This window comes from Piliocolobus tephrosceles, chromosome 8 (genome assembly GCF_002776525.5).
Source record: "Piliocolobus tephrosceles isolate RC106 chromosome 8, ASM277652v3, whole genome shotgun sequence".
Lineage (NCBI taxonomy): Eukaryota > Metazoa > Chordata > Mammalia > Primates > Cercopithecidae > Piliocolobus > Piliocolobus tephrosceles.
The window spans coordinates 5,244,204-5,271,945 of NC_045441.1; the positions used below are offsets into that span (position 1 = coordinate 5,244,204).

At 58.0% G+C, this 27,742-nt stretch overlaps 2 protein-coding genes across 7 annotated transcripts in view; one reads left to right on the forward strand and one right to left on the reverse strand.

The window, feature by feature from the left end:
- The window catches only part of SLC29A4 (solute carrier family 29 member 4), a 21,511-nt gene extending 7,054 nt beyond the window's left edge, over positions 1–14,457 (forward strand). Inside the window, exons 2-10 of one of the 2 annotated variants that reach the window (XM_023197875.1) lie at positions 514–645; positions 906–1,019; positions 1,467–1,595; positions 5,301–5,375; positions 7,391–7,653; positions 9,376–9,514; positions 9,624–9,811; positions 10,791–11,031; positions 13,200–14,457. In XM_023197875.1, the coding sequence (XP_023053643.1) occupies positions 514–645; positions 906–1,019; positions 1,467–1,595; positions 5,301–5,375; positions 7,391–7,653; positions 9,376–9,514; positions 9,624–9,811; positions 10,791–11,031; positions 13,200–13,342 (1,424 nt within the window). In that variant the 3' untranslated portion in view covers positions 13,343–14,457. The remainder of the gene's footprint in view (positions 1–513; positions 646–905; positions 1,020–1,466; positions 1,596–5,300; positions 5,376–7,390; positions 7,654–9,375; positions 9,515–9,623; positions 9,812–10,790; positions 11,032–13,199) is intronic. The other variant, XM_023197876.1, reaches the window with a different exon arrangement.
- Positions 14,458–17,009: 2,552 nt separating this feature from the next.
- The window catches only part of TNRC18 (trinucleotide repeat containing 18), a 123,150-nt gene continuing 112,417 nt past the window's right edge, over positions 17,010–27,742 (reverse strand). For 4 of the 5 annotated variants that reach the window (XM_023197881.2, XM_023197879.2, XM_023197878.2 and 1 more), the window contains 6 exons: positions 26,079–26,195; positions 25,108–25,272; positions 22,658–24,009; positions 19,399–19,635; positions 19,134–19,208; positions 18,389–18,595 (listed from right to left, as the gene is read on the reverse strand). In XM_023197881.2, coding sequence (XP_023053649.1) covers positions 18,389–18,595; positions 19,134–19,208; positions 19,399–19,635; positions 22,658–24,009; positions 25,108–25,272; positions 26,079–26,195 — 2,153 coding nt within the window. Of the gene's footprint in view, positions 18,596–19,133; positions 19,209–19,398; positions 19,636–22,657; positions 24,010–25,107; positions 25,273–26,078; positions 26,196–27,742 lie in introns of all 5 variants that reach the window. The other variant, XM_023197877.2, reaches the window with a different exon arrangement.

Here is a 27,742-nt window from a genome sequence, read left to right on the forward strand (position 1 = left end):
TGGAGTTTTGCTCTTGTTGCCCAGGCTGGAGTGCAGTGGCGCAACCTTGGCTCACCGCAACCTCCACCTGCTGGGGTCAAACTATTGTCCTGTCTCAGCCTCCTGAGTAGCTGGGACTATAGCTTGCACCACCACGCCCAGCTACTTTTTTCTACTTTAGTAGAGATGGGGTTTCACCATGTTGGCCAGGCTGGTCTCGAACTCCTGAGTTCAGGTGATCTGCCCGCCTCGGCCTCCCAAAGTGCTGGAATTACAGGCGTGAGCTGGTTTCCTGTCCATCAAGCTGGTGGCTTCAGTGGCTGTGATGGCGTGGGTGTGGTGGCCTTAGCCACAGTATTTGGTGGCTTTTGGTAATGGCCAGATGACAGAGGTATCTGGAGCAGAGGGGAGCAGGGGTCACGGCGATGGACAGTGGCCATGGTGATGGAGGCCGAGGTGATGGCCATCGTCCTGTGCAGAGGCCGCAGCCACGCATGGAGGGTGCCCCGTCTCACCTGGTGTCTCTGGCTTTAGCACTGGAGGAGCCGGTGCCCGATGACCGCTACCACGCCATCTACTTTGCAATGCTGCTGGCTGGCGTGGGCTTCCTGCTCCCGTACAACAGCTTCATCACGGACGTGGACTACCTGCATCACAAGTACCCAGGTGGGTCCTTCCACGGTCACGCCCGGCCACTCAGCCTACTCCATCATGGCCCGGGGCCTCCCAGAAACCCCCGGGGGGGAGGGTCCTACCCAGGGACCCGTTTTATTCGGATCTCGGCTCCACTGTGAGTTGCTGAGTGACCTCGGGGCAGCCATTCACCCTCTCTGGGCAGTGAGCCGCTTCTGGGAGGTCGCACCTGGCAGGGGTCAGTGCAGAGGGTGGGGCCTCCCTCAGCACCTGCTGGCTCTGGCCCTCCACAGGGACCTCCATCGTGTTTGACATGAGCCTCACCTACATCTTGGTGGCGCTGGCAGCCGTGCTCCTGAACAACGTCCTGGTGGAGAGACTGACCCTGCACACCAGGATCACCGCAGGTGCGCCAGGCCCCGCCACGTGACGCCTACCTGTTGTGGCTCCCATGTGCCTGGCCGGTCATCCACTCGCCCAGTTTTCCTGAGCCTCACTCGCCTCATCTGTAAAATGGGCACACTTCATAGGGCTGCCCTGAGGTCTGGCCACGGTGGGGCCTCTGTACCCCACCGCATGTCCCTGGGCCCCGCTCAAGCTCTTCCCCACACCCAGTGTGTTCTTCCTTTCCCATTCCTCCGCACGGTGTCATCCAGCTTCAAGGCCTGGCTCAAATGGCGCCTCCTCCAGGAAGCCCTCCGGGTACCCCTGTGAGACTTGTAAAGCATCCCTGGCCATCCTTAAAGAAGAAGGGCAGAGAAAGCCTCTGACCGACTATGCAGGAGGGGCGAGGAGGAGGGGGACCCCCACCCAGTTGGCTCCACCGCTCCCCTCACTGGCCTCTCCCCCAACAGGCTACCTCTTAGCCTTGGGCCCTCTCCTTTTTATCAGCATCTGCGATGTGTGGCTGCAGCTCTTCTCTCGGGACCAGGCCTATGCCATCAACCTGGCCGCTGTGGGCACCGTGGCCTTTGGCTGCACAGGTAGGAACCGGGGCCCAGGGGTGAGGCCCTGAGTGCCCATTTCCGACCCTGTCCCACCCCAGCCCTGGTCTCCTGCTGGTGGCATGTGACATGATGGGAGCCGGGCTGGCTGGGTGCCAGGTGTGTGTCCACCTGCATGCCAACGTACACACCTGCACACCCATGCACACTGGCTCACACCCACACGAGCCTGTGTATGCACAGTGTGTAGCCACAGAGACCCTGAGGCAGTCCCTGGTTTCCCTGGTATAAACAGGGCTTCAAAGACTGTTCTGCCTTTGTCACCATGTCACTGTTTCTCTTGGGCAATGGCTTTCAGTAGGGTCTGACTGTCACCCAGGCTGGAGTGCAGTGGCATGATCGTAGATCACTGCAGCCTCAACCTCCTGGACTCAAGCTGGTGAGCCATCCTCCCACCTCAGCCTCCTGAGTAGCTAGGACCACAGGCACATGCCACCAAGCCTGGATAGTTTTAAAAAATTATTTGTAGAGACAGGGGTCTCTCTATATTTCCCGGGCTGGTCTTGAACTCTTAGCCCCAAGCAGTCCTCCCATCTCGGTCTTCCAAAGTGCTGGTATTACAGGCACGCGCCATCGTGCCTGGCCTTACAAACTTTTGAAAGCTACTTTTTATTTTGCAAAAATTTCAAACCTACAGAAAGCTTGCAAGAATGATACAGTGAAGTCCCACACGAGCGCTCTCTCCCCCTCTCCCTCCACCCCCCTCTCTCTGTACTTAAATTTCTCCCTAGGCCGGGCGCGGTGGCTCAAGCCTGTAATCCCAGCACTTTGGGAGGCCGAGACGGGCGGATCACGAGGTCAGGAGATCGAGACCATCCTGGCTAACACGGTGAAACCCCGTCTCTACTAAAAAAAATACAAAAAACTAGCCGGGCGAGGTGGCGGGCGCCTGCAGTCCCAGCTTTTCCGGAGGCTGAGGCAGGAGAATGGCGTAAACCCAGGAGGCAGAGCTTGCAGTGAGCTGAGATCCGGCCACTGCACTCCAGCCCGGGCGACAGAGCGAGACTCTGTCTCCAAAAAAAAAAAAAAAAAAATTTCTCCCTAAGTATATATAAATATAAAATACCTATTTTCCCTTGTACCATTTGAGAGTTAGTTGTAGATGTCATCACCTTTCTTGCCTAATTACTAATACTTCAGAGTGTATTTTCTACCAGTCAGGACATTTCTTTTCTTTTCTTTACTTTTTGAGACAGTCTCACTCTGTCGCCCAGGCTGGAGTGTAGTGGCACGAGCTCAGCTCACTGCAACCTCCGCCTCCCAGGTTCAAGCGATTCTCCTGTTTTGGCCTTCCAAGTAACTGGGATTACAGGCGCGCACCACCATGCTAGGCTAATTTTTGTATTTTTAGTAGAGATGGGGTTTCATCATGTTCCTCAGGCTGGTTAGAAACTCCTGACCTCAGGTGATCCACCTGCCTCAGCTTCCCAAAGTGTAGGGAATTACAGGTGTGAGCCACCATGCCCGGCCGACATTTCTTCTGTAACCACGTTGCAATTGCCAAAATTGGGAAATTTAACTCTGATGCGATACTGTTTTCTAAGCTACAACCCATATTCGAACTTCTCCAGTCATCCTGATAATGGTTTGGTTTTTTTTGAGACGGAGTCTCACTCTGTGCGGTGGTGGATCTCGGCTCACTGCAAGCTCCGCCTCCTGGGTTAACACCATTCTCCTGCCTCAGCCTCCCAAGTGTCTGGGACTACAGGCGTGTGCCACCACGCCCAGCTAATTTTTTGTATTTTTAGTAGAGATGGGGTTTCACCTTGTTAGCCAGGATGGTCTCGATTTCCTGACCTCGTGATCTGCCCGCCTCAGTGTCCCAAAGTGCTGGGATTACAGGTGTGAGCCACCATGCCTGGCCCTGGTAATGTTCTTTATAGCTTTTTTTTTTTTTTTTTTCTGACCCAACGTGCTCTCTAGATTCATAACTTTCCTTTAATCCAGGACGGTCCTTCACCCACCCCTGTGTTTCATGGCAGTGACATTTTGCAAGGGTCCAGCAAGGCTTTGTAGACTTTCTTTTTTTTCTTTCTTTTTTAGAGATGGAGTCTGTCTGTCGCCCAGGCTGGAGTGCAGTGGCGCAATCTCAGCTCACTGCAGCCTCCACCTCCCGGGTTCAAGGGATTCTCCTGCCTCAGCCTCCTAAGTAGCTGGAACTACAGGTGCCTGCCACCACACCTGGCTAATTTTTGTATTTTTAGTAGAGATGGGGTTTCACCATATTGGCCAGGCTGGTCTTGAACTCCTGACCTTGTGATCTGCCCACCTCAGCCTCCCAAAGTGCTAGGATTACAGGCGTGAGCCACTGTCCCTAGCCAGCTTGGTAGACTTTCAAACTCTTTCTGACCATGACTTTCAGGAGGAAAGAAATACATTTTGTATTATGGCCCTGTAAACATGTGTGTGTATTTATAAATGACATCAAGCCTTCGTGAAATAATACTCCCAATGCTACTGTTGTGTTTTGCAAAAAAAAACAAAAAAATGCTGTGACTCGATTCTATTTTTTTAGAGGCAGGGTCTCACTCTGTTGCCCAGGCTGGAGTGCAGTGGTGGGATCATGGTTCACTGCAGCCTCGACCTCCTGGGCTCAAGGGAGAGCCCAGGCCCCCCCACGTAGCTGGGATTACAGGCATAGGCCACCTCACCCAGCTGATTTTTAAAAAATTTTTGTCACCAGGTGTGGTGGCTCTTGCCTGTAATCCCAGGATTTGGGGAGGCTGAGGTGAGCAGATCACAAGGTCAGGAGTTCAAGACCAGTCTGGCCAACATAATGAAACCCTGTCTCTACTAAAAATACAAAAAATTAGCCGGGTGTGGTGGCGGGCGCCTGTAGTCCTAGCTACTCGGGAGGCTGAGGCAGGAGAATCACGTGAACCCAGGAGGCAGAGGTTGCAATGAACCGAGATAGTGCCACTGCACTCCAGCCTGGGCAACAGAGCGAGGCTCTATCTGAAAAAAAAAAAATTGTAAAAACAAGATCTCACTTTGTAGCCCACGCTGGTATTGAACTCCTAGACTCAAGCGATCCTCCCTTCTTAGCCTCCCAAAGCACTGGGATTACAGGCGTGAGCCACCGTGCCCAGCCTTGACCAGAAGATTTTAGTTAGACAAAGACTGCCCCCAAGGCTACTTCCGGTCATGGATTTGCTAGACTCCGAGGTAGGGGCCTGTACACTTTTGTTTTCCTTAGATCCTGATCGATTTCTGGCTGTATTATTTAGGATGAGAGGGGTTATTGCTGCATAGCAAATTAAGCGAGAAATCTCAGTGGCTCCATAGAACAATCCTGTCTGGAGGGTGAAGGGTGTTATGCTCCACACAGTCTCTCAGGGCCTCAGGCAGACAGTCCTCTCCCCAGTCCATAATACACGGCCTCTCCTGTCCCTGCCCATGGGAAAAGGAAAGGTTGAAAGTCCATGCAAGCTTTTCACTGCCTTGCCCGGAAGTGAGGTGTCATTTCTGCAGATGTTTCATCCGCCAGAGCTTGTCAATGACCCTGGCTGACCCCAAGGGTACACTGGTTGGTGTTCCTACTGCTGCGTGTCAAATCTCTCTGCCATTAGTGGTGTGAACAGCTATTTATGCACCCTTGAGTTCTCTCAAACTAGTGCATTTCACCCAAGTTGACAGGTGATAATGGTGTCTCCGGATTTTTCCTCTCTCTCTCTCTCTCTCAAGTGCAGCAATCCAGCTTCTACGGATACACGGGGATGCTACCCAAGCGGTACACGCAGGGGGTGATGACCGGGGAGAGTGAGTATCTGCAGATCTCCCGGGGAGGGGGTGTTGGGCTGCCCTGGGCTCTGGAAGCTTCTTCTCAGGGGCTCCCCGTGATGCGCCCCGGTCTGGGAGGGAGGCTCACAATCCCTAGCACACTGAGCTAGGGACAGTGATCACCATCTTTCCTGGCCTGGCTGGGGGTAGAAAAAGGGTGGACTCCCACATGGGAGGGACATGTGGGCCCACACATGTGTGCTGTGTTTCTGGGGTGTGTGGTCCTTTGTGATGGGGGAAGCTTGTGTGTCTCTGAGCATGTGGCTGGGTGTGCGTTTTGTAAGTCTGTGTGTGCACGTGTGTTAGGGAGTGGGCCTCATCCATGGCCATGATGTCATGGACATCACGCCATGCCTACAGCACCATGCTCTTCTTGCAGCCACGGACACACAAGCCACCCCCTGGTCAGCACCCCATGTGGGTGTCTCACGGGCTTCTCAAACTCACGTCTCCTCCACCCACCCTGCCACTCACACCCGCCCCTTCTCAGCAAATGGCACCCCCTTGCTCATGCCTGAACCTTACATGACACCCGGCCCTTCTCCAAGTCCTAGGTCTGTCCCCTGGCCTCCAGCCCCTGCAGAGGGGCAGCACTGGCCCCTGGCAGCGACACTGTGTGCGTGCAAGCCCTTTCCTCTCAGGGTCCCCAAGCTTCCTTCTGTGCCTGGACCGCCCAGGGTCAGTGCCGCTCAGGCAGGAAGCGGAAGCCCAGATCGAGACCCACGTGGGCCTGGTTCGTTTCTCCCCTTGGGGGCGTTCTGCAACCCTCTGCCTGGTGCTGAGGTAGACCAGACGCCCCGGAGCTCCCAGACTCCCATCCTGGCCAGTAGATTTTGTGGTGGGGCTAAGCCAGAGTGGGTGCAGAATTGTGCCGGCACACTGATGTCGGGTGGTTTATGGAGCCAAGGGCCCCGCAGAAAAGACACGCTCAGAGCCCTGCCCACCCTCACGGGGTGGCCCACCATGGCCCTGACCCACCCTGCCTCACACGGGGCAGTGGCCCATGGCCACACTAAGAAAAAACCCACAGCCTCCCCACCCCAAGGCCCTCCCTCCCAGCCTCGTGACCCTAATCGCGGCTTCCAGCGCCTCAAACATGAGCGCTCAGCTCACAGCAGTCCCCGGCCAGAAACACCCGTCCCCAGGCTGCATTCCCAGTCCTGTCCTGCAGACCTCCGCGTCAAAGGCCCCCAATGGGACAGGGGTCCGCTAACTGCCCCCCACCTCTGCGCGCCCTCCGCTCCGTTTCTTTCGGCCCCCTGCCTGAATCACGCACAATCTTGTTTGCATCCATCCTCATCCCACCCTGCGTCCGTGTGTCATCGTGGCCCTACTGCGTCCTCAGAGCAGGAGGGTGCAGCCATGCAGCAGGCACTGGGTAAATGCCCCATGGTGGGGGGGTGTGAGCGGCGTCGGGGTGGGGCTGCTGTGAGGGGCAGCTCCTCTTGTGGCTGGGGCAGAGCTGGGGGCAACTGGAGTTGGGGCCGGAGAGAAACCAGACTCAGGACTTAGATGGAGCGGCAGGGGGTGTGGCTGGGAAGGGAGGTGGGGCGGGGAGCTGGGGGAGCGGGTGGGACGGGGCTGTGTGGGGCCAAGCTGAGTGGGGGTGGAGGGTGGGATGGAGCTGGTGGGGCTAAGTGGGGGCGGAATTAAGTGGGGGTGGTGGGATGGAGCTGGGCGTGGCTGAGTGGGGGCGGAGCTGAATGGGGTCTGGAAGCAGCTGGGGCGCTTACTGTAGGAATTTCTGGAAGGGGCTGGTGGAGCTGGTCTGGTTGTGGGGGCGGGGCGGTGGAAGTGGGCGGGGCCTGCGGTGATGGGAGGGGCCTGTGGGAGCAGGGCCGGCGGTGGAGGGCGGGGTAGGCGGTGGTGGGGGAGCCTGTGGGTGGAAGGGGGCGCAGGTGGGGAAGGGGTCTGTGTGGGCGGGGATGGGGTGGGGTGGGGTGGTGCAGGGAGCTGGGCGGATCAGGCCCAGGCCCACCGTGTATGCCCTCCAGGCACGGCGGGCGTGATGATCTCTCTGAGCCGCATCCTCACGAAGCTGCTGCTGCCCGACGAGCGCGCCAGCACTCTCATCTTCTTCCTGGTGTCGGTGGCACTGGAGCTGCTGTGCTTCCTGCTGCACCTGTTAGTGCGGCGCAGCCGCTTCGTGCTCTTCTATACCACACGGCCGCGTGACAGCCGCCGGGGCAGGCCAGGCCTGGGTAAGGGCTCTGGCTACCGCGTGCACCACGACGTCGCCGCCGGGGACGTCCACTTCGTAAGTGCGCATCACCCACCTCTGTTCCCTCCTCTGTCCCCACCGCGAGGTTGGGAAGTACCCGCGGCCCGTCCCCTGCACCCCAGGCTGCGGCCTCCCGCTGTGGTGGAGCCCACTTCCTGCCAACTCCCTTTATTCTGTGGACTCAGCTGTGGGTTCTCAGTGGCACCCCACATCCCGTGGCCTGAGGCCCCACCCCGCCCACATCTCTGGTCCGGGGCTCTGCCCAGCTGCTGTATCCCATGGCCCCTGTCGGCAGTGACACCCCACATGGTGTACACTAAAGTTTCCATCCCTGGGACAGCCCACGTTGGTTCTGGGGGGGTCTCAGCCCTCCTGGCTGTGCCAGCTCACGTTGGAGATTCCTCCTGCAAGCTCAGCCTGGCAGCAAACTCTCTAGGAAGCTCGCACCCTTCCTCCCTAGAGATGGGACAGCAGGAGGGAAACCGGGGCTCAGGTATAACCCTGTGTTCCCTGAGGGGGAATTTCCCATATAAGTCACCACCAGCCAGCCAGGAAAGGGAGTGGTCTCCCAGGTGAGGATAGACAGGCAGAGAGGGAGGGCCAGGGGCTTGTTCTGTGGCCCCTGGTTCTGCTGCGCTTCCCTGTCACAGCACAGAGGCACTGTTCCTGTGGGGTCCCCAGGGTAGACAGCCCCTGCCAGGAAGTGCCCTGTCGCACCATCCCTGGGGCAGACAGCTGTCCTTGGGGGGCTGGGGTGCCCTCTGGTGGCAGCAGCGCTGCACAGCCCCCCCAGGCTCAGGGCCGGCAGCTGTACAGTCCTGGGGATACCTGCAGGGTGAGGTCAGGAGTGCCAGACCATGCAGAGGCGGGGTGAGGGAGCCATTGGTCCTCATTCCTAAGGGTCCAGAACCAGAATGGTCATGCAGGCCTTGATCCAGTGAGTCACCTGGGCCCTCAGCTGGGGACACTGAAGTGAGCCAGAAACACCATCTCCAGGGGAGCACCCAGACCCAGAGAGGGACCCAGGATGGAAAGGGACAAGCCGGGGCAGGGGTGCATCCCTCTCATGGTCAGGGACGTTCCCCGAGAGACTTTTGGGCTAAGACCTGACCCACAGGAAGGGTGTTGGGGTGGAGGGAAAAGTGTGTGCAATGGCTCAGAGGCTGGAAGGAGCTCCGTGTGTTTGGAGGAGGGAAGTAAAGGGGTCATGGGGGACAAGATGCTCTGGTTGGTTTGGTCGGAAGCTGGTAGAGGGTTCACGGGAGTGGTGAGGTGGAATTTGCAGCATCAGAAGTGTGAGAGCCGGGCACAGTGGCTCACACCTGCAATCCCAGCTACAGAGGAGGCCAAGGTGGGAGGATCGCTTGAGCCCAAGAGTTTGAGATCAGCCTGGGCAACATAACAAGACCCTGTCTCTACAAAAAAACAGCAAAAAGCTGGCCTGGGTGATGGCGCATGGCTGTAGTCCCCGCTATTTGGGAGGCTGAGGTGGGAGGATTGCCTGAGCCCAGGAAGTTGAGGCTGCAGTGAGTTGTGACTGCACCACTGCACTCCAGCCTGGGCAGCAGAGCAAGACCCTCTCTCTAAAACAGAAATATGAAGTGAGAGACCTTGATAAAGTGGGAGAGGGGTGTCTGCACACAGTAGGCACCACCTGAATGTCAGCGCCAGCCCCAGTGCAGCTCTTTTGATTGGGCCTGGATTCCTCTCCTGTCCTGTCCTCCACTCAAACCCCATCCCACTCCGTCCTCCCTCCAGGAGCACCCAGCCCCGGCCCTGGCCCCCAGCGGGTCCCCAAAGGACAGCCCAGCCCACGAGGTGACCGGCAGCGGTGGGGCCTACATGCGCTTTGATGTGCCGCGGCCAAGGGTCCAGCGCAGCTGGCCCACCTTCAGAGGTGAGTGCAGGGGGTCCCTCTGCAGCCCTGGCGCTGGTACCCAGGCGGGGGGATGGGAGGCAGGCAGGGGTCCCTGTGGGCACTGCCTCTGACCCCCGCCCGCCCCCAGCCCTGTTGCTGCACCGCTACGTGGTGGCGCGGGTGATCTGGGCCGACATGCTCTCCATCGCTGTGACCTACTTCATCACGCTGTGCCTGTTCCCTGGCCTCGAGTCTGAGATCCGCCACTGCATCCTGGGCGAGTGGCTGCCCATCCTCATCATGGCTGTGTTCAACCTGTCAGACTTCGTGGGCAAGGTGGGCTGCCCGCCCTGCCCAGTGTCGGGGAACGCCACGGGGTGGAGGTGATGGGGAGGCCTTGGTCTATCCGGGAAGGGTTCTGAGTGAAAGATGCATGTGGCTCCCAGGTGGAAAGGGTAAGAGCCATGCAGTGGCACCATGCCGGACAGTGTTCTGTGGAGGGTGGCCCCGGCCTGATCCCACTGGGGCACTCCGGAGTGTCAGCTGCATCTCGGAAGACTGGCGTGGCACTCACCCTCTCGCCTCACAGTCACAGGTCCTCTGGGGATGAGCACAGGAGGATGCCCCAGAGGGGACCCAGAGAGGGCAGGGACCCTCAGAAATGGCTCAAAGAAATGGCTAGGTGCAGTGGCTCATGCCTGTAATCCCAGCACTTTGGGAGGCCGAGGCGGGTGGATCACTTGAGGCCAGGAGTTCCAGACCAGCCTGGCCAACATGGTGAAACCTCGTGTCTACTGAAAATACAAAAATTAAAAGGTCATGGTGGTGCGTGCTTGTAATCCCAGCTACTCGGGAAGCTGAGGCAGGAGAATTGCTTAAACCCAGGAGGTGGAGGGTGCAGTGAGCCGAGATCGCAATGCTGCATTCCAGCCTGGGCGACAGCATGAGACTTTGTCTCAGAAAACAAGCAAACAAAACACTTAGCCAGCCGTGGTGGCATGTGCCTGTAGTCCCAGCTACTCTGGAGGCTGAGGTGGGAGGATTGCTTGAGCCCAGGAGTTTGAGCCTGCAGTGAGCCACGATCGTGCCACTGCACTCCAGCGTGGGGGATAGACCGATACCCTGACTCTAAGGGAAAAGTTTTAAGTGGGATTTGGGGGATTTTAGAGGGGCGATCCAGAGAAGGGCAGGGGTGCAGGCTGAGCTGGACAGACCCAGGAGTGTTTGGGGATGGGGGCGTGGCTGGAGGCTGGGTGGGGTGTGAGGGGAGTGGGGGTGGCCGGGACAGGGCGCTCACATGCCTGGCTCTCTGCAGATCCTGGCAGCCCTGCCCGTGGACTGGCGGGGCACCCACCTGCTGGCCTGCTCCTGCCTACGTGTGGTCTTCATCCCTCTCTTCATCCTGTGTGTCTACCCCAGCGGCATGCCCGCCCTGCGCCACCCTGCCTGGCCCTGCATCTTCTCGCTGCTTATGGGCATCAGCAACGGCTACTTCGGCAGCGTGCCCATGATCCTGGCGGCAGGCAAAGTGAGCCCCAAGCAGCGGGAGCTGGCAGGTGAGGCCCGTGGGGCATGGAGGGGGTGGTCCTCCCAGCAGCGCAACGTCCCCCTCACGAGGAAACCGAGGGCAGACCGCAAGAAGGTGCATTTGGGTTCCGGAGGGAGGTTCAGAACAGTCAATGTCTGGGAGGCCGTAGGTGTGGGGATGTTCTCAGCCACTTCATTCATTCATTCATTCATTCATTCATTCATTCGTGTACCCCATAACTACTTGGTGAGCCTCTCCTGTGGACCAAGTGCTTTTCAAGGCACTGGGGACACAGTGGTGACAAAACGGCACTCTCCGTGCTGTGGGACTGACCGTCCAGATGTGGAGGCAGCCCAGGCTGGGCACAGTGGCTCACACCTACAATCCCAGCACTTTGGAAGGGCAAGGCGGGCGGATCACTTGAGCCCAGGAGTTAAAGACCAGCCTGGGCAGCACAGCGAGAGCCTCTCCTCTCTAAAAAAGTGTTAAAAATTAGCTGGGTGTGGTAGCGTGCACCTATGGTCCCAGCTACTCGGGAGGCTGAGATGGGAGGATCACTTGAGCCCAGGAGTTTGAAATTGCAGCTGTGATCACGCCACTGCACTCCAGCCTGGGTGACAGAGCAAGATCCTGTTCGGGGGAAAAAAAAAAAAGAACCTAGATTGGTGTGACTGGTTGAATGGCAGGAAGTCCTATGGGGAAAAATAAAGCAGAGAAACAGGAGTGATGGGATGGGAGAGTCAGGCTCAGGAGCCAGCAGTGTAAATGGGGCAATCTGGGAAGACCTCACTGAGGAGGTGACTTTTGAGCAAAGACCTAGAGGAAGTAGCGAGGGAGACAGCCATGTGAGGATGCAAGGGAAAGGCGTCCAGGCAGAGGGAATGGCATGTGCAAAGGTCCTGCGGCACTGAGGCCAGGGGCTGGAGAGGAGAAGAATGCGGTCTGATGGTTGATAAAGCATCCCTCCAGCTGCCGTGGGTGTGGAGGTGAGTGAGGAGCTACTTTACCAGTCCAGGCCCTTGAGGACGGGGCCCAGACCTGGAGGAGGTCGACGTGGCACTGGGAGGTGCCGGATTCCAGGTCTTGTTTGGACGGCAGCCCACAGGACCGGCTGACGGGTTGAGAGGTAGGGTGTGAGAGAGGGAAGGGGGCTCCAGGTTTGGGGTCCACTGCTCAAGGCAAGAAGTCTGGCACTGGCCCAGACTGAGATGGGAAGGGGCCTTGTGGGGAGGGGTTGGGGTTGCTTTTGGGATTTGGTACGTTCCAGGTGCCCATCGGACATCCCAACTTGTCCCTGATAGGGAGGAAGCTGGAGGTTGGAGACTGGAGAGTTTTTTTTTTTTTTTTTTTAAGATGGAGTCTTGCTCTGTTCCCCAGGCTGGAGTGCAGTGGCACGATCTCGGCTCACTGCAACCTCTGTCTCGCAGATTCAAACAGTTCTCGTGCCTCAGCCTCCCGAGTAGCTGGAATTATGGATGCCCACCACCACATCTGGCTAATTTCTGTATTTTTAGTAGAGGTGAGATTTCACCACATTGGCCAGGCTGGTCTTGAACTCCTAACCTCGGGTGATCCGCCCGCCTCAGCCTCCCAGTGCTGGGATTACAGGTGTGAGCCACCATACCTGGCTGAGACTGGAGATTAAAATGGGGAGGATTGGGGCTGGCCGCACTGGCTCAGGATTGTGATCCCAGTGTTTTGGAGGCCAAGGTAGAAATATCGCTTGGGCCCTGGAGCTTGGGACCAGCCTGGGCGGTATAGTGAGACTGAGTCTCTACAGAAAATTTTTTTACGGTAGCCGGGCGTGGTGGTACGTGCCTATGGTCCCAGGTATTCAGGAAGCTGAGGTCGGGGGATCACTTGAGCCCAGGAGGTCAAGGCTGTAGAAAGCTATGACTGTACCACTGCACTCCAGTCTGGGCAACAGGGCAAGACCTTGTCTTTAAATTTTAAAAATGGGGGTTTGGGGGACCCAGAGAAGCAGGCGAGGCCTGGTGTGCATAGCAGATGGCCTCGGGGAGAAGGAATGAGGAAGGACAGGATCCGGAGAGGGTCCTCCCATGCAGAGCGATGGGGCAGCGGGTCCTGGAGGGGCGGCACGGTTCATGCGGGTGTCACCGCACCTCACACTCGAGCAGCCGTGGCCACCAGGTGGTCGCCCCGGCCCTGCTCCCCTCAGGCCAGTGTTGTCCACAGGGAACACCATGACCGTGTCCTACATGTCGGGGCTGACACTGGGGTCCGCCGTGGCCTACTGCACCTACAGCCTCACCCGCGATGCCCACGGCAGCTGCCTGCACACCTCCACCGCCAATGGCTCCATCTTCTCGGGCCTCTGAGCCAGCTCTGCCCACTGCCAGGGACGCCGAGGGCCTGACCAGGGTCCCCGAGGCCTGAGGGCCCCTCCCTCGTCCCCACCTCAGTGCCTGCGGGGCCCTGGGCCTCTCCCTGTGCCAGCAGCGCCACCCGCTCTGGGTCCAGCCATCCCCAATCCTGGCCTGAAGTTCTGCAAAGTCCTTCGAGGACCGGAACACGTTTCTGTGACCCGGGGCTCTGGCCAGCACTGTGTTCTGTGTTTGGTCTCATACCTGCCTCTACCTTCCATCTGTGTCCAGCGGCCCCAGCTCCAGCCCAGCCAGCACTCTGCAGGGTCACACGCACCGTGTCCCCACTCAGGACACCAGACGCCCGCCACAGTGTGCGTGCCCAGTGACTGCACCCCGGCCCTCATCACCCGCTGCCACTGATGGGGGCACCACCTGGCCCAGCCTCCACCAAGGACCCCTCATGAACCCTGGAGCCCTGAGAGGAGAGGGGCAGCCCCCCAGTGTCACCCTCCGGCCTCCCCCTTCTGTCCTCATTCTTAGAGACTGCTTCTCCCAAACAAAACGCGTTAGCCATGAAGGAGTCGGAGCCCTGGGTCCGAAGGGACCCGCCCGCGGTCTGCGTCAGCCTCTCGGGAACCACAGCAGTGGTGCCAGCCAGGCACATCAGGACCTCCTCACACACCCATGCCATGCCACAGGCCAGGGGGCTGTGCCTGACTAGGGAGCCCTCCCATTGCCTTCTTGGTCCATGACAGAAGAGGGGAGGTAAGTATAGGGGCTGAAGTCACACACCCTGGCTGAAGTCAGCTTGACCTAGGTCTTGACCCTCATCCAGCAAGGGACCCGACGGACCCAAGGGTCTCTAGCAAGTAGGGAGGGGCTGGGGGCACTCCAGCCTGGGTCCCCCAGAACACCAGGCCCGTGTCGGTGGCACCCTGAGGTTGGGGGATTCTAAGGGTGTCCTTCCAGAGACAGCGTTTCCAGGGGGAGGACGGCCCACCCTTACAGAACCCCGGCCCTGGCTGTGACTGCCCTGTTTCACCCCTGCTGTGTCCCGTCACCCGTCTGTCCACTAACTGTACCGCACTGGCCATTAAAAGATAAAGCAGACCGCTGCACTGCCGCCTCCAAGCAGACTTTGTGCATGGACGGGGGCCGGGACTGCCATCTTGGGATCCCGGTGGAACTCGGGTCACCCCGTGTAAGCCGTGTAAGCCGGACCTCAGTCTTCCCATCTGCGAGGTGGGCGGGGCGGATCAGGGAGCAGGAGGGTGTCCTCATACCAGGTAGGCTTGGTTTGTGGGCAGGGCTGGGTGGTGGGGTGACAGCTGGAAGCACTTGTGGTTTGTCGCTCACCTTGACCCCCCCAGTCTTCGTGAGGATCAGGGAGGATGGCTGCATGCAGCCCATTTGAAGGGAAAACAAAGCGGGCGCGATTTGTCCCCAACCCCTCAGGGACTACACTGCATCCTAGGAGTCAGAGCCTCCTGGCCTCAAGCCTCAGCCCTTTTGCTGATTTGTGCAATTTGGACGAAATCCTGCACTGTTCCATTCCTCCATTTTTTTTTTCTTTGAGACTGAGTCTTGCTCTGTTGCCTAGGCTGGAGTGCAGTGGCACGATCTTGGCTCACTGCAACCTCCGCCTCCCAGGTTCGAGCAATTCTCCTGCCTCAGCCTCCCAAGTAGCTGGGATTACAGGTGCCTGCCACCACACCTGGCTAATTTTTCTTGTAGAGACGGGGTTTCACCATGTTGGCCATGCTGGTCTCAAACTCCTGACCTCAAGTGATCCACCTGCCTCAGCCTCCCAAAGTGTTGGGGGATTACAGGCGTGAGCCACTGCACCCGGCCTGTGCCTCATTTTTGTTTTTTATGAGACAGGCTCTTGCTCTGTCACCGAGGCTGGAGTGCAGTGGTGCCATCATAGCTCACCGCAGCCTTCACCTCTTGGGCTCCAGTGATCCTCCCACCTCAGCCTCCCAAATAGCTATGAATACGGGCGCGTGCCACCACGCCTGGCTAGATTCTTTTATTTTGTGTAGAGATGGGGTCTTGCTATTGCCCAGACTGGTCGCAAAGTCTGGGCCTCAAGTGTTCCTCCTGCCTTGGTCTCCCAAAGTGCCAGGATTACAGGTGTGAGCCACTGCACCTAGCCTGTTCTGTCCTTAGTTTCCCCAAGCAGTGGGGCTGGTCCAGGTTTTGATGTGGGTCCCTTAAAGGCAGGCAGAAGGGCCACCTGTGCTCCGGGTCTGCAGCCTCCAGGATACAGGGCAGACATCCTCCCTGGGGTCCAGGTGGGCGGCCACTTGGGCCAAGACTGCACCAGGTGACACCAGAGTGTTTCCCATAGCCCACGCCGGCCCTTCCCTTTCCTGAGGCCAGCTGGCTGCCCTCCCTGGGTTATCCTCTTGCAAAGCCCCAAATGTCCTCTGCAGGCCACCCACACTAACCAGGTCAGTCGCTGGGCAGCCAGACCCCCACCTATAGCTTCCCTAGGCCCCTGTCCACCCCCATCTAGGTGAGGGCTTGGGGCCACTCTTACCATTAGTATCATTTTCTTCAGTTGTGATAGGCGTGGCTGGGAATGTGCAGCTTTGCTATTTTTGGGGGGAGGGGTAGAGTTTGGCTTTTGTTGCCCAGGCTGGAATGCAGTGGCTCGATTTCAGCTCACTGCAATCTCTGCCTCCCGGGTTCAAGCGATTCTCCCGCCTCAGCCTCCCGAGTAGCTGGGACTACAAGCATGTGCCACCATGCCTGGCTAATTTTGTGTTTTTAGTAGAGATGGGGTTTCTCCATGTTCGTCAGGCTGGTCTCGAACTCCCGACCTCAGGTGATCCACCCATTTCAGCCTCCCAAAGTGCTGGGATTACAGGCGTGAGTCACTGTGCTTGGGAATTCTTTTTTTGAGATGGAGTCTTGATTTGTTGCCCAGGTTGGAGTGCAGTGGCACGATCTCAGCTCACTGTAACCTCCACTATGGGTTCAAGCAATTCTCCTGCCTCAGCCTCCCAAGTAGCTGGGATTACAGGTGCGCACCACCACACCCGGCTAATTTTTTTGTATTTTTAGTAGAGATGGGGGTTTCACCATAGTGGCCAGGCTGGTCTCGAACTCCTGACCTCAAATGATCTGCCTACCTCAGCCTCCCAAAGTGCTGGGATTACAGGCGTGAGCCACCACGCCCAGCCAACTTTTAATTTTTTCTCATGCAAATTTGCTCAAAAAAAACATTTTTTTTTTTTTGAGACCATCTCTCTCTGTCACCCCCAGGCCAGAGTGCAGTGGTGCAATCTCAGCTCACTGCAACCTCTGCCTCCCAGGTTTCAGTGATTCTCCCACCTCAGCCTCCCGAGTAGCTGGGATTACAGGTGTGAGCCACCACACCCGGCTAATTTTTGTATTTTTAGTAGAGACGGGGTTTCACCACGTTGCTCAGGCTGGTCTCAAACTCCTGGCCTGAAGTGATCCTCCCACCTCGGCCGCCTAAAGTGCTGGGATTCAGGCGTGAGCCACCGGGCCTGGCTGATTTCAAGTTCATTTTAGATGGCCATCAGGTCACTGCCCCTGCACGGGTGGTACCCAACTTCCAGTTGAATCCTACTTCTCAGTGCCCTGATATGGCAGAATCCCCCCAGATGCCACCCCTACTCCAGCCCCTGAAATAAACCACTCCAAACCATTTTATTTTTCCAATTAAATCTTTTTCTTTTTCTTATGAAAAAAGATCACACAGAATTTGCCAACAAACAAAATTCCAAAAGAAACTTAAAAAAAAAAACAATTCCCCCAAAAAACAAACCCAAAGTCTGGCTTTTCCTTCCCTCAAGATTGTCTGGTCGAGGCCTTGGTTTCCCTGGAAGGCTTGGGGCCTGGTTAAGTGCTTTCTGCGGCCCAAGCAGGGACCCTGGGCTCGGGCCGGCTCCTGCCTCTCTCCCTCTTCTCTCCCTCTTTTCTCTATCCTGGGGGGTGAGTACAGTACACTTGGGGGGGGGGGGGGGGGTGTGCTGGGGACCGGGAGGCCGGTGAAGCCGGTGCTAGACACTACAATCTAACAGGAAATAAAAAATAATATTCTGCACGTCAGAATGTGTTCTTTTTTTTTTTTTTTTTATAATTTCATAGCTATTTTTCACAGTTTTAAAAAGTTTATATTTATATATATTTATATATATTTATCTTTATATATATAATTAAAAAGTTGACTCCATTTAAAGGCGTATGATACAGGGGCGGGGCGAGTCTCTTGGTACAATAAAACTGTACAGGTTAAGAAGTGCCACCTCCCTCCTGGGTGGGGAGGGGCCGGGCGTGGCCGGGCAAGGGTTTCAGCACCATTGGGGTTTTCTGTAGTGTGAGGGTTTGGACCAGGGTGGGCCTTTGCCAGGCTCTCTCCACCTGGTGCCTTTGATGCTCCGGGCTGCAACCCCACCCAGCTCTGTTCCCCAAGTCCAGGCCATCCTGAGAGGGTGGGGGCAGGGCCCCTGGCACAGTCAAGGAGGCCAGCTGGCATCGGGCCACCCCGTCCCATGCACAGTGGGAGGCCTTGGGGTGGGCTCCATGCTAAGGGTGCCCGGGAAGCCCAGAGTGAACGTCAGTTTGGTTCCTTAGAAGCCCCCCTCCCCACCAGAATCCCCAGTCTGCGTGGGCCTGGGGGCACCCGGGCCCCTACGCAGCAGCAGCCTGGAGGGCCGGCCTGGCCAAGTGCTTGCAACGTGCTGGGCAGGAAGGGCCGGTCCCGGCCGAGGCTGCCCTGAGGGGGACGGCAGGGCCATACCCTGATAGCTAAGAGGGGCCCCTGTCCTAGGGGCACTGAGGGGTTGGAAGGTGGGGATGGAGGCGTATGCACATGTGTGCACACACGTGCATGCACATGGGCGCACACATGCACACACACGCTCACCTGGGCGTCAACGTGCACACCTGGCCCCATGCACATGCCTCGCAGGAGCGCTCGCATGCACACAACGCACGTGGTCCCCGCGCCGTGGCAGTGATGGAGAGGGGTCCCTGGCCGCCCTCGGGGCACAGGTGGCCAGTGGCCCGTGGGGCCCGGTGGGCTCAGCAGAGCACGGGCACGCCGTCCGTGGAGAAGATCATGCCCGTGGTGGGCTCGTAGGTGCCCGCGAGGTAGTACAGGCCCTCGCTGTCCTGGTACTTCTTGGTCTTCAGCATCTGCTCGTACTGCTCCAGGCCCACCACCAGGCACTTGTGTGACACCGTCTGCACGTCATTCTCGTCCACATGTGAGGACTGGTACAGCGCGCGCTGCGGGCACGCGGGGACATCAGGATGGTGGGTGGGGGGCACAGAGGCCGAGGGAGCCCCGGGGAGCCACAGGGACAGAGACAGAAGCAGAGGGAGCCCCAGGGACCGAGACAGAGACAGAGACCAAGTCGGAGACAGAGGCTAAGAGACAGACCAACAAGAGAGAGACAGAGACTGAGAGATGGAGAACAAATGAGAGACAGAAGACAAGGACAGACAGCCCAAGAGATCGAGAGACAGAGACTGAGAGAGAGACAGAGATTGGGAGAGACCCAGAGAGTCAGAGGGTAAGAATGGCCGGAGACTCAGGGACAGACACTGGGAGAGCAGAGGAGACCCAGAGATGGGAGACAGATGCAGAGACCGGGAGAGACCGAGAACAGGAGCCAGGCACTGAGAGTGGCAGGGACAGGAGGTCAGAGGCCGAGGGAGACCTTGGGGGACAGCAGCGGATGCTGAGCCAGGCCCTGTCTGAGCTGCCCGGAAGGAGGCAGCCACCCCCAACCTGCCCACCACCACCACCACCACCACCACCTACCTCCATGAAGTCCTTCCTCTGGCTGGAGACCCGCAGGGCCGCCGGGAGGCTGCGGCTGGACTTCTGGTCCCAGTGCTGTGTGGGGGACAGGGGAGGGGCTTGGGTGAGCCCCGGGGCCGCCGCACCTGACCCCAGGCCCCAGGACAGGGCTGACCCACTGGGCAGGGCCGCTGATCCTCCAGCACCCAGAATGCCTCGCTCGCCCTCAGGTCTGCCCTACGCTGCCTAGGACTGGGGGGCCCAGCCGGGGGTGCCGCAGGCTCACCTGGCCCTGGTGGAACTGCTTGCCGGGGCTGGTCTCCTCGGGGTGGTAGAACCACTTGACGCGGACCACCATGTTGTTGCCCCACGACTCCCACATGCTCTGGATGCGGCCAATGTAGGGCAGGTTGGGACGGCCGGCGGAGAGGAACACGGCGCAGTCCCCAATGCGGATCATCTCCTTGCCACGCACGATGGCCTTGTAGAAGAGCTTGCGGGCCTTGCCTTTCATGCCACGCCGCTGCAAGGACACGTGTGTCACGGCACGGCCCTGGCCCAGCCCCGCCGAGCCCGCCGCCTGGCAGGCTCTGCCGCTTGGGACTCCGGGCCTTCGGCCTCCAAGTCAACCCCTATCCAACTCTGGGGAGAGAAGGGAGCCCCTTGTCTCGCTCCAACTGGGGAAGCCCCTCTTCCATCTCTTTGACATGCTGGGTCTCCAAGAGGCGCTTCACTTAATCCAAGGATTCTGCCGCTACGAGACTTTTTGTTTTTGAGACAGGGTCTCACTCTGTTGCCCAGGCTGGAGTGCAATGGCGCGATCATGACTCCCTGCAGCCACGAACTCCTAGGCTCAAGAAATCCTCTCCCACGTCAGCCTCTGAGTAGCTGAGAATACAGGCGCACATCACGCCCGGCTGATTTTTTTTTAATTTTTGTAGAGAACAAGGTCTCACTAGGTTGCCCAGGATGGTCTCAGACTTTTGGCCTCAAACCATCCTCCCACCTTTGCCTCCCAAAGCACTAGGATTGCAGTGTCAGCCACTGCACCTGGCCTTCTTTTTCTTTTTAAAAATTACTTTTTTCAGAAAAAGGGTCTTGCTCTGTCACCCAGGCTGGAATCCAGTGGTACTATCATAGCTGACTGCAGCCTCGATCTCCTGGGCTAAAGCCATCCTCCTGCCTCGGCCTCCTGAGTAGATGGGACTACAGGAATGCACCACCATGCATGGCTAATATTTTTATTTTTGTAGAGATGGGGGTCTGTGTTGCCCAGGATGGTCTCGAACTTTTGGCCTCAAGTGATCGTCCCACATAAGCCACCCAAAGAGCTGGGATTACAGGCGTGAGCTACCATGCCTGGTCTTTTTTATCTTTTAAAACGTGTTACTATTATTATTTTTGAGACGAAGTCTCACTCTATCGCCCAAGCTGGAGAGCAGTGGCACGATCTTGGCTCGCTGTAGCCTCCGCCTCCCAGATTCAAGCAGTTCTCCTGCCTCACCCTTCCAAGTAGCTGGGATTACGGGCATGCACCACCACGCCTGGCTGATTCTTGTATTTTTAGTAGAGACGGGGTTTCACCACGTTGGCAGGCTGGTCTCGAACTCCTGACCTCAAGTGATCCTCCTGCCTGGGCCTCCCAAAGTGCTGGGATTACAGGCGTGAGCCACCGCACCCGGCTAAAACTATTATTTTTTTCAAGACAAGGTATCACTCTATTGCCCAGGTTGGAGTGTAGTGGCACAATCATAGCTCCCTGCAGCCTTAAACTCCCAAGCTTAAGTGATCCTCACGCCTCAGCCTCCCAAAGTGCTGGGATTATAGACTTAAAGCCACTGCACGTGGGCAAGAGAGACTTGAAACTCCGTTCTACAGCAGCTTTGGAAATGCTGCCTGAGACACCACTGACTCCTGCTGGAAGAGGTGCTCCTGCCCCACACCTACGGCACACTGGGGGCTCACTGCCAGCCTGTCTGAACCACTCTCACTTCCCACACTGGGTCCTGCCATGTGTATGTGCCTGTGTGTGCACGTGTTCGTCTGTGCATTTGCGCACGTGTGTTCGTGTGCATGGACGCGTGTGCACACATGTATGCGCCTACATTTGTGTACGTGTGCAAGCGTGTGTTTGGGTGTAGTATTTGTGTGCACGTTCATGTTTACATGGTTCATGTACATGCATGCATTCACATGTATGCATGCATGTGTACTTTGTACGTGCATTCGTGTGTACATGTGCATGCATATGTATACATGTGTGCATGTGGCTGTGTGAGTGCACTGTGTGCATGTGTGTGTGCGAGTGTACAGCCAGCCACAGGAAGGCTGGAAGGGCTCCTTCTGAACAACCAACCCACTGCTGCAGGCAGCAGACACAAGACCCTTGGCCAGCCAGGACTTTCTGTCTTCCAGGCCATATTGATTCACTCAGGGGTGGACATGAGATCCCGGCCAGGCCAAGGAGATTCAACCCTGGACTTTTGCTGGCAAACCCGGGAAGGAGGCACCTTCTGCTGGGACCACCACACTGGCGGCTGGGAGCCCAGGGCGTGGCTGGGAGAACACTGCAAATGCCACACACAACAGGCTGTCAGGCCTAGCACCTGGAATCCCAGCACTCTGGGAGGCCGAGGCAGGAGGATCACTTGAGTCCAGGGGTTCAAGAGCAGCCCAGACAACATAGTGAGACCCTGTCTCTACAAAAAAATTTAAAAACCAGCTGGGCAGCATGGTGGCACACGTCTGTAGTCCCAGCTACTCAGGAGGCTGAGGCGGGGCAATTGCTTGGGCCCATGAGTTCAAAGCTGCAGTGAGCTGTGATAGCGCCGCTGCACCACTCCAGCCTGGGTGACAGAGCACGATCCTGTCTCTAAAAGAAAAAAAAAGAAAAGAAAAGAAAAAGCCAGGCGTGGTGGCTCACACCTGTAATCCCAGCACTTTGGGAAGCCGAGGCAGGCAGATCACTTGAAGCCAGGCGTTCTAGACCAGCCTGCCCCACGAGGTGAAACCCCATCTCTACTAAAAATATGAAAATTAGCCAGGCATGGTGGCGGGTGCCTGTAATCCCAGCTACTTGGGAGGCTGATGCCTGAGAACTGCTTGAACCCTGGAGGTGGAGGGTGCAGTAAGCCAAGATCACATCACCGCACTCCAGCCTGGGCAACAGAGGCAGACTCGGTTTCAAAAAAGGAAAAAAAAACCCCAGAGGCCTGGAAAGCCCCTTCCTTCCACGTGGCGCTGACGCCTGTGGGTCTGTGCTGATCTTTGCGGTCTCCTTCATTTGGTCTCCACATGAGGGTGGCTCTGCGTCCCGGGACTAGAGGGCAGGACCGCTCCGCTCTGAAGGACTCAGGCGTCGGAGTCCGACAGACCCAGGTGCCTGAGGACACACAGTGTACCCATCCATCAAGTGGGACGCCAGTCCTCCACCCTGGGCTTCTGGGAGGTTACCACACGCGGAGACACGGCGTGAAGCCGTGGGTTCAGCAGAGCGAGACAAGGCCCCCAGCCCCTGCACCCCGCCCGAGCGCGAGCCTGGTTACCTGGGTGGGCTTGCCGAACCACTTCCAGAGCTGCCGGGCTGGCAGGAAGGCGGCGATCTTGGGCCGGTTCTCCACGGACGGCAGGCGCTGCCGCTTGGCCAGCTCCTTGGTGGTGGGGAGGTGGACGCCCTCTCTCTTCTTCGGTCGGCTCTTGGCCCCGGCCTGAGCCTTGGGCTGCAGAGGCTGTGTGGGCTGCGGAGGAGGCGCCTGGGGCTGGGGCGCAGGCGCCTTCTTGCCTGGGGAGTGGGCTGAGGGCCGCGCCTTGCCGGCCCGCTTGGTGGCCTTGGTGGGGAGCGCCGGCTGTGCAGAAGGACCAGCCGTGGGAGCGGGAGCTGCCTCATCGTCTGAGCTGCAGGAAGAGTCCTCGTCTGTGGTGGAGGAAGAGGAGGAGGAGGAGGAGGAGGAGGAGGAGGACGAGGAAGAGGAGGAGGAGGAGGAGGAGGAGGAAGATGAAGAGGAAGAGGAGGAGGAGGATGAGGAAGAGGAGGAGGAGGAGGAAGAGGAGGACGAGGAGGAGGAAGACGAAGAGGAGGAGGAAGAGGAGGACGAGGAGGAGGCCGGTGAGGCTGCCCTGGAGCTGGCAGCGCTGCAGTTACGGCCCCCGGCGCCGCAGCCCCCGTCCCCATTCTTGTCGCCTTCCTCCTCCCCTTCCGTCTCGGAGCCGCTGCTGCTGCTGCTACTGCTGCCACTACTGCTGCTGCTGCTCTCGGACTCTTCCGCCCCGTCCTGCTCAGCCTGGGCCTTGTCCGGGCTCTTGGGGTTCCCAGAGTCCTCGAACGTGAGCCCCGGCCCGGGCTCCTGGGCGAGGTCCCCCTCCGTGGCCTTGGGCCAGGGTGCCTTGGGCTCGCTGCTGCCGGCCGCCTGGGGGTAGCTGCCCAGGCTCAGGAGGCTCTTGGGCTCCTGCCAGCCCCCGGCCCCTGGGTCCTCCCGGAGCAGCAGGGCCTCTTTCGCCTTCTTGCTTTTGGGTGACGTGACACCCTCGTGGTCCAGTTTGACAAGCAGCTCGGCCTCCTCCCCCGGCCTCCGAGGGCCCTTGGCACCTGACTCCTCGGCTGCCCGCGCCTTCTTGGGCTTGGGGCGTGTGGCGGGCATGGTGATGAGGGGTGCTGCGGCCAGGGTGGAGGCAGGGGCTGGTAGCTCCCCAAAGGGTTCGGGTGCTGGGCAGCTGGTGAAGGCGGGTGGTGCGGGGCTGGGCTGTGGCGGTGCTGGGCGCGCCTTGGGGGTCTTGGGTCGCTTGTCCACAGGCTCTGGGGGACTCTTCTTGGAACCTGGGGTGCTGCTCGGCTCCAGGGCTAAGGGGGTACTGGGGACCTCATCTGTTGGGCTCCCCTCCTCCAGGGTAGCGGCTCTGTCTGCAAAACAAAACAGATGAGAGGCTGGGGCGGGGGCTTCCTGGCAGAGACGAGCTGTGGCTTTTCACCTGCTTCTGTGGGTTTTGTTTTTGTTTTTTTGAGATGGGGTCTCAGTCACCCAAGCTGGAGTGCAGTGGCGTGATCAGGGCTCACTGCAGCCCTAACCTCCCTGGGCTCACGTGAGCCTCCAGCCTCAGTCTCCCAAGTAACCTGAGACCACAAGCATGCGCCACTATGCCTGGGGAATTTTTGTGTTATTAATATTTTTTTTTGTAGAGATACAGTTTTGCTCTGCTGCCCAGGCTGGTCTTAAACTCCTGGGCTCAAGCGATCCCTGTGCCTGGGGCCTCCTAGAGTGCTGAGAACAGGTGTGGACCACTGCGCCCAGCAGAAAGGCCTGCTTTCAATCCTGGCTCTGCTACTTCTTGAGCGGAACCGGCTGCGGCCTTCTTAGGCCTCCTTCGGCGGTTCCCCGTAACAACCTTAAGTTGTGTTGGCCCCAAAGTGGGTCCTTCAGTAGCCTCTGCTCTCAGCCTGCACAAAGCATTTTCTCTGGATTCTGGAAAGAAACACAGGCCGGCTGCAGCTCAGCTCTGCCTCTGACAAACCAACCTGCCTCCTCAGCCTCAGTTTCCTCATCTGTCACCTGGTCAGAACAATCCTGCGGTGCAGGTGCAGAGGTGCAGAGTTTTTTTTTTTTTTTTTGAGACGGAGTTTCACTCGTCACCCAGGCTAGAGTATAATGGCACGATCTCGGCTCACTGCAACCTCCACCTCCCGGGTTCCAGCAATTCTCCTGCCTCAGCCTCCCACGTAGCTGGGATTACAGGCACTCACCTCCATGCCCGGTTAATTTTTGTGTTTTTAGTAGAGACGGGGTTTCACCATGTTGCCCAGACTGGTCTCCAACTCCTGACCTCAGGCGATCTGCCCACCTCGGCCTCCCAAAGTGCTGGGATTACAGGCGTGAGCCACCGCACCCAGCTCAGAGTTCTTACAGACAGCAGGTAGGCACTTGGGCAGGTTCCCAAGCCCCGATTTTGGATGCACGAAGGAGCTCTACCCACTGCCCCTGCCCTGGGGCCCGGTTCAACGTACCACCCTTGGCCTTGGCGCTGGGTTTCCGCCCACGCCCACGGGCCTTGGCTCCTGGCTCCTCCGACCCAGTCGTACCACCATCTTTGCCCTCCCCAGTGTCTTTGCTGGTCTTCCGGCTACGGCGCTTGGCACTCGGCACCAGGAGGGCTGGGGATGGCTCAGCACCTGTGGGGCAGAGGACAGAGTGGCTCATCAGGCCTGGGGTCCCCATCTTGGAGCTTCCAAGACCCTGGTCTGTCCTGGGGATCAGGGATGGGGGCGGAAGCAACCAACGCCGAGTGGCTGACCCCGGGTGGGCTCCCACGACAGGCTGTGAGGTCCAGCAGGGGAAATCCCATCTGCAGGGAGCAGCCAGAGGCCCCTGAATGAATGAAGTAAAACAAAGCACTTTGTGGAACTGGGACAGGTGGATAAAGACGCTGACTTTGGTTTTTTTTTTGTTTTTTTTTTTTTTTTTTGAGACAGAGTCTTGCTCTGTCGCCAGGCTGGAGTGCAGTGGCCGGATCTCAGTTCACTGCAACCTCTGCCTCTCGGGTTCAAGGGATCCTCCTGCCTCAGCCTCCCGAGTAGCTGGGACTACAGGCGCATCTCAACACGCCTGGCTAATTTTTGTATTTTTAATAGAGACAGGGTTTCACCATGTTGGCCGGCATGGTCTCGATCTCTTGACCTCATGATCTGGCCACCCTGGCCTCCCAAAGTGCTGGGATTACAGGTGTGAGCCACCGCGCCCAGCCATTAATAATTTTTGATCAGCTTCCCATGGCCTGGGCCACTGGGCTTGGGCTGTCCTCATGGACCCAGGACCTGGGAGCCCTGGGATCTCACAGGAGCCCACCCATGGTTTCTGCTACTTCCATCACCTATAGCTCCAAATGACTTCAGACAGAGCCCAGAGTTGGGCTTGGAGGGCGAGAGCCTGGATGGGTGGCCCCTGGCAAAAGTCCCGGTGTCACAAGCTTGTCACTTACATTGGATCTTATAGTCAGGGGGCAGGAGGCGGATGTGTGAGAGGGGGATCCTGCCAGTGTCTCCGTCGTCAAACTCCACGGTGATCAAGTCCCCATCGTCCTCCAGGTCCAGTAACCCTGTGGGAGGAGAGGCTCAGGGGAGGCCCTTGGACCTCCAGCTCCCTAGTGAGGCACAAGGGTGGGGACAGCAGAAACCGGCCCCGTGCAACCCTGATCTCTACGGCACAGCAGTGGGGACATGGGTGAGGGTTTACAGTGGCTCAGAATGTGGGTGTTAGAGCCAGGCCATCTGTGCAGGAGAACTGGGTCTCCCTTTGTTTTTGAGACGGAGTTTTGCTCTTGTTGCCCAGGCTGGAGTGCAATGGCGCGATCTCGGCTCACCGCAACCTCCGCCTTCCGGGTTCAAGTGATTCTCTTGCCTTGGCCTCCCAAGGAGCTGGGATTACAGCCATGTACCACCACGCTCGGCTAATTTTGTATTTTTAATAGAGACAGGGTTTCTCCATGTTGATCAGGCTGGTCTCGAACTCCCGACCTGAGGTGATCCACCCACCTCGGCCTCCCAAAGTGCTGGGATTACAGGCGTGAGCCACTGCACCTGCCCTGGGTCTCCCATTTCTAGCTGACTTTGGGTGACAAAAGGCAGCGGAGCACATGCACCTGTGTCTGCTCACACCCAAGATCCTCCTGCAACCACAGCGAAGGAGGGAAGCGGATGTCAACCCTGAAGGACACTAAGAAAGGGAAAGGGGAGGGCAGCAGCGGGAAACGGTGGTGTTTTGGGAGAGATGCTGGGATGAACGTGCAGGAGCAGGCTTTGATCTCCTAGGAGAAGGTGATACCCACGAGGAGGTGGTGGTTTTCCCAAGAGAATCCTGCCAAGGCTCGGCCCCGAGAGTCCCCAAGCACCTCCGGAGGCAGGGCTGAGGGAGACCTCAACACTGAATGGGCTGAGGGTGGCCCAGGTGGCAGGAGCTGGGAGGTTCACCCCAGAGAGAGGCTCCAGACTGAAGGACACTGAGCGCAGGGAGGAGGCTGGACAGGCCCCCCAAAGGGTGACAGCCCAGCCCTCTTCCCAAACGCCAGGTGCTGGGACTATATCCCCAAGGATGTGAGTCTTGCAGAATCTAAGCAGTCCTTTAACCAAACATTCCTGCCCACTTCCGATGACAAAGACTCGTGAGTGCACAGAGCTCCCATTGGCTTGATAATGTTTCTTTTATTCAGGGTCCCCAGAAGCCTAAGGAGTTCTAACCAGAGGAAGGGCACAGCACCAGCAAACAGAAGGAATGGAGACTGGGAAGAGAGAGGGAGCTGCAGAAAGCTAAAATGAGGCCAGGTGCAGTGGCTCATGCCTGTAATCCCAGCACTTTGGGAGGCCAAGGCAGGCAGATCACCTGAGGTCAGGAGTTCGAGGCCAGTCGGGCCAACATGGTGAAATCCTGTCTCTACTTAAAATACAAAAAATTAGCTTAGGCATGGTGATGCATGCCTCTAATCCCAGCTACTCGGGAGGCTGAGGCAGGAGAATCACTCGAACCCAGGAGGTGGAGGTTGCAGGGAGCCGAGATCACTCTACTACACCCCAGCCTGGGAAAAAGAGAAAGACCTTGTCTAAAAAAAAAAGAAGAAAGTAAAAAAAAAAAAACAGAAAGTTAAAATGA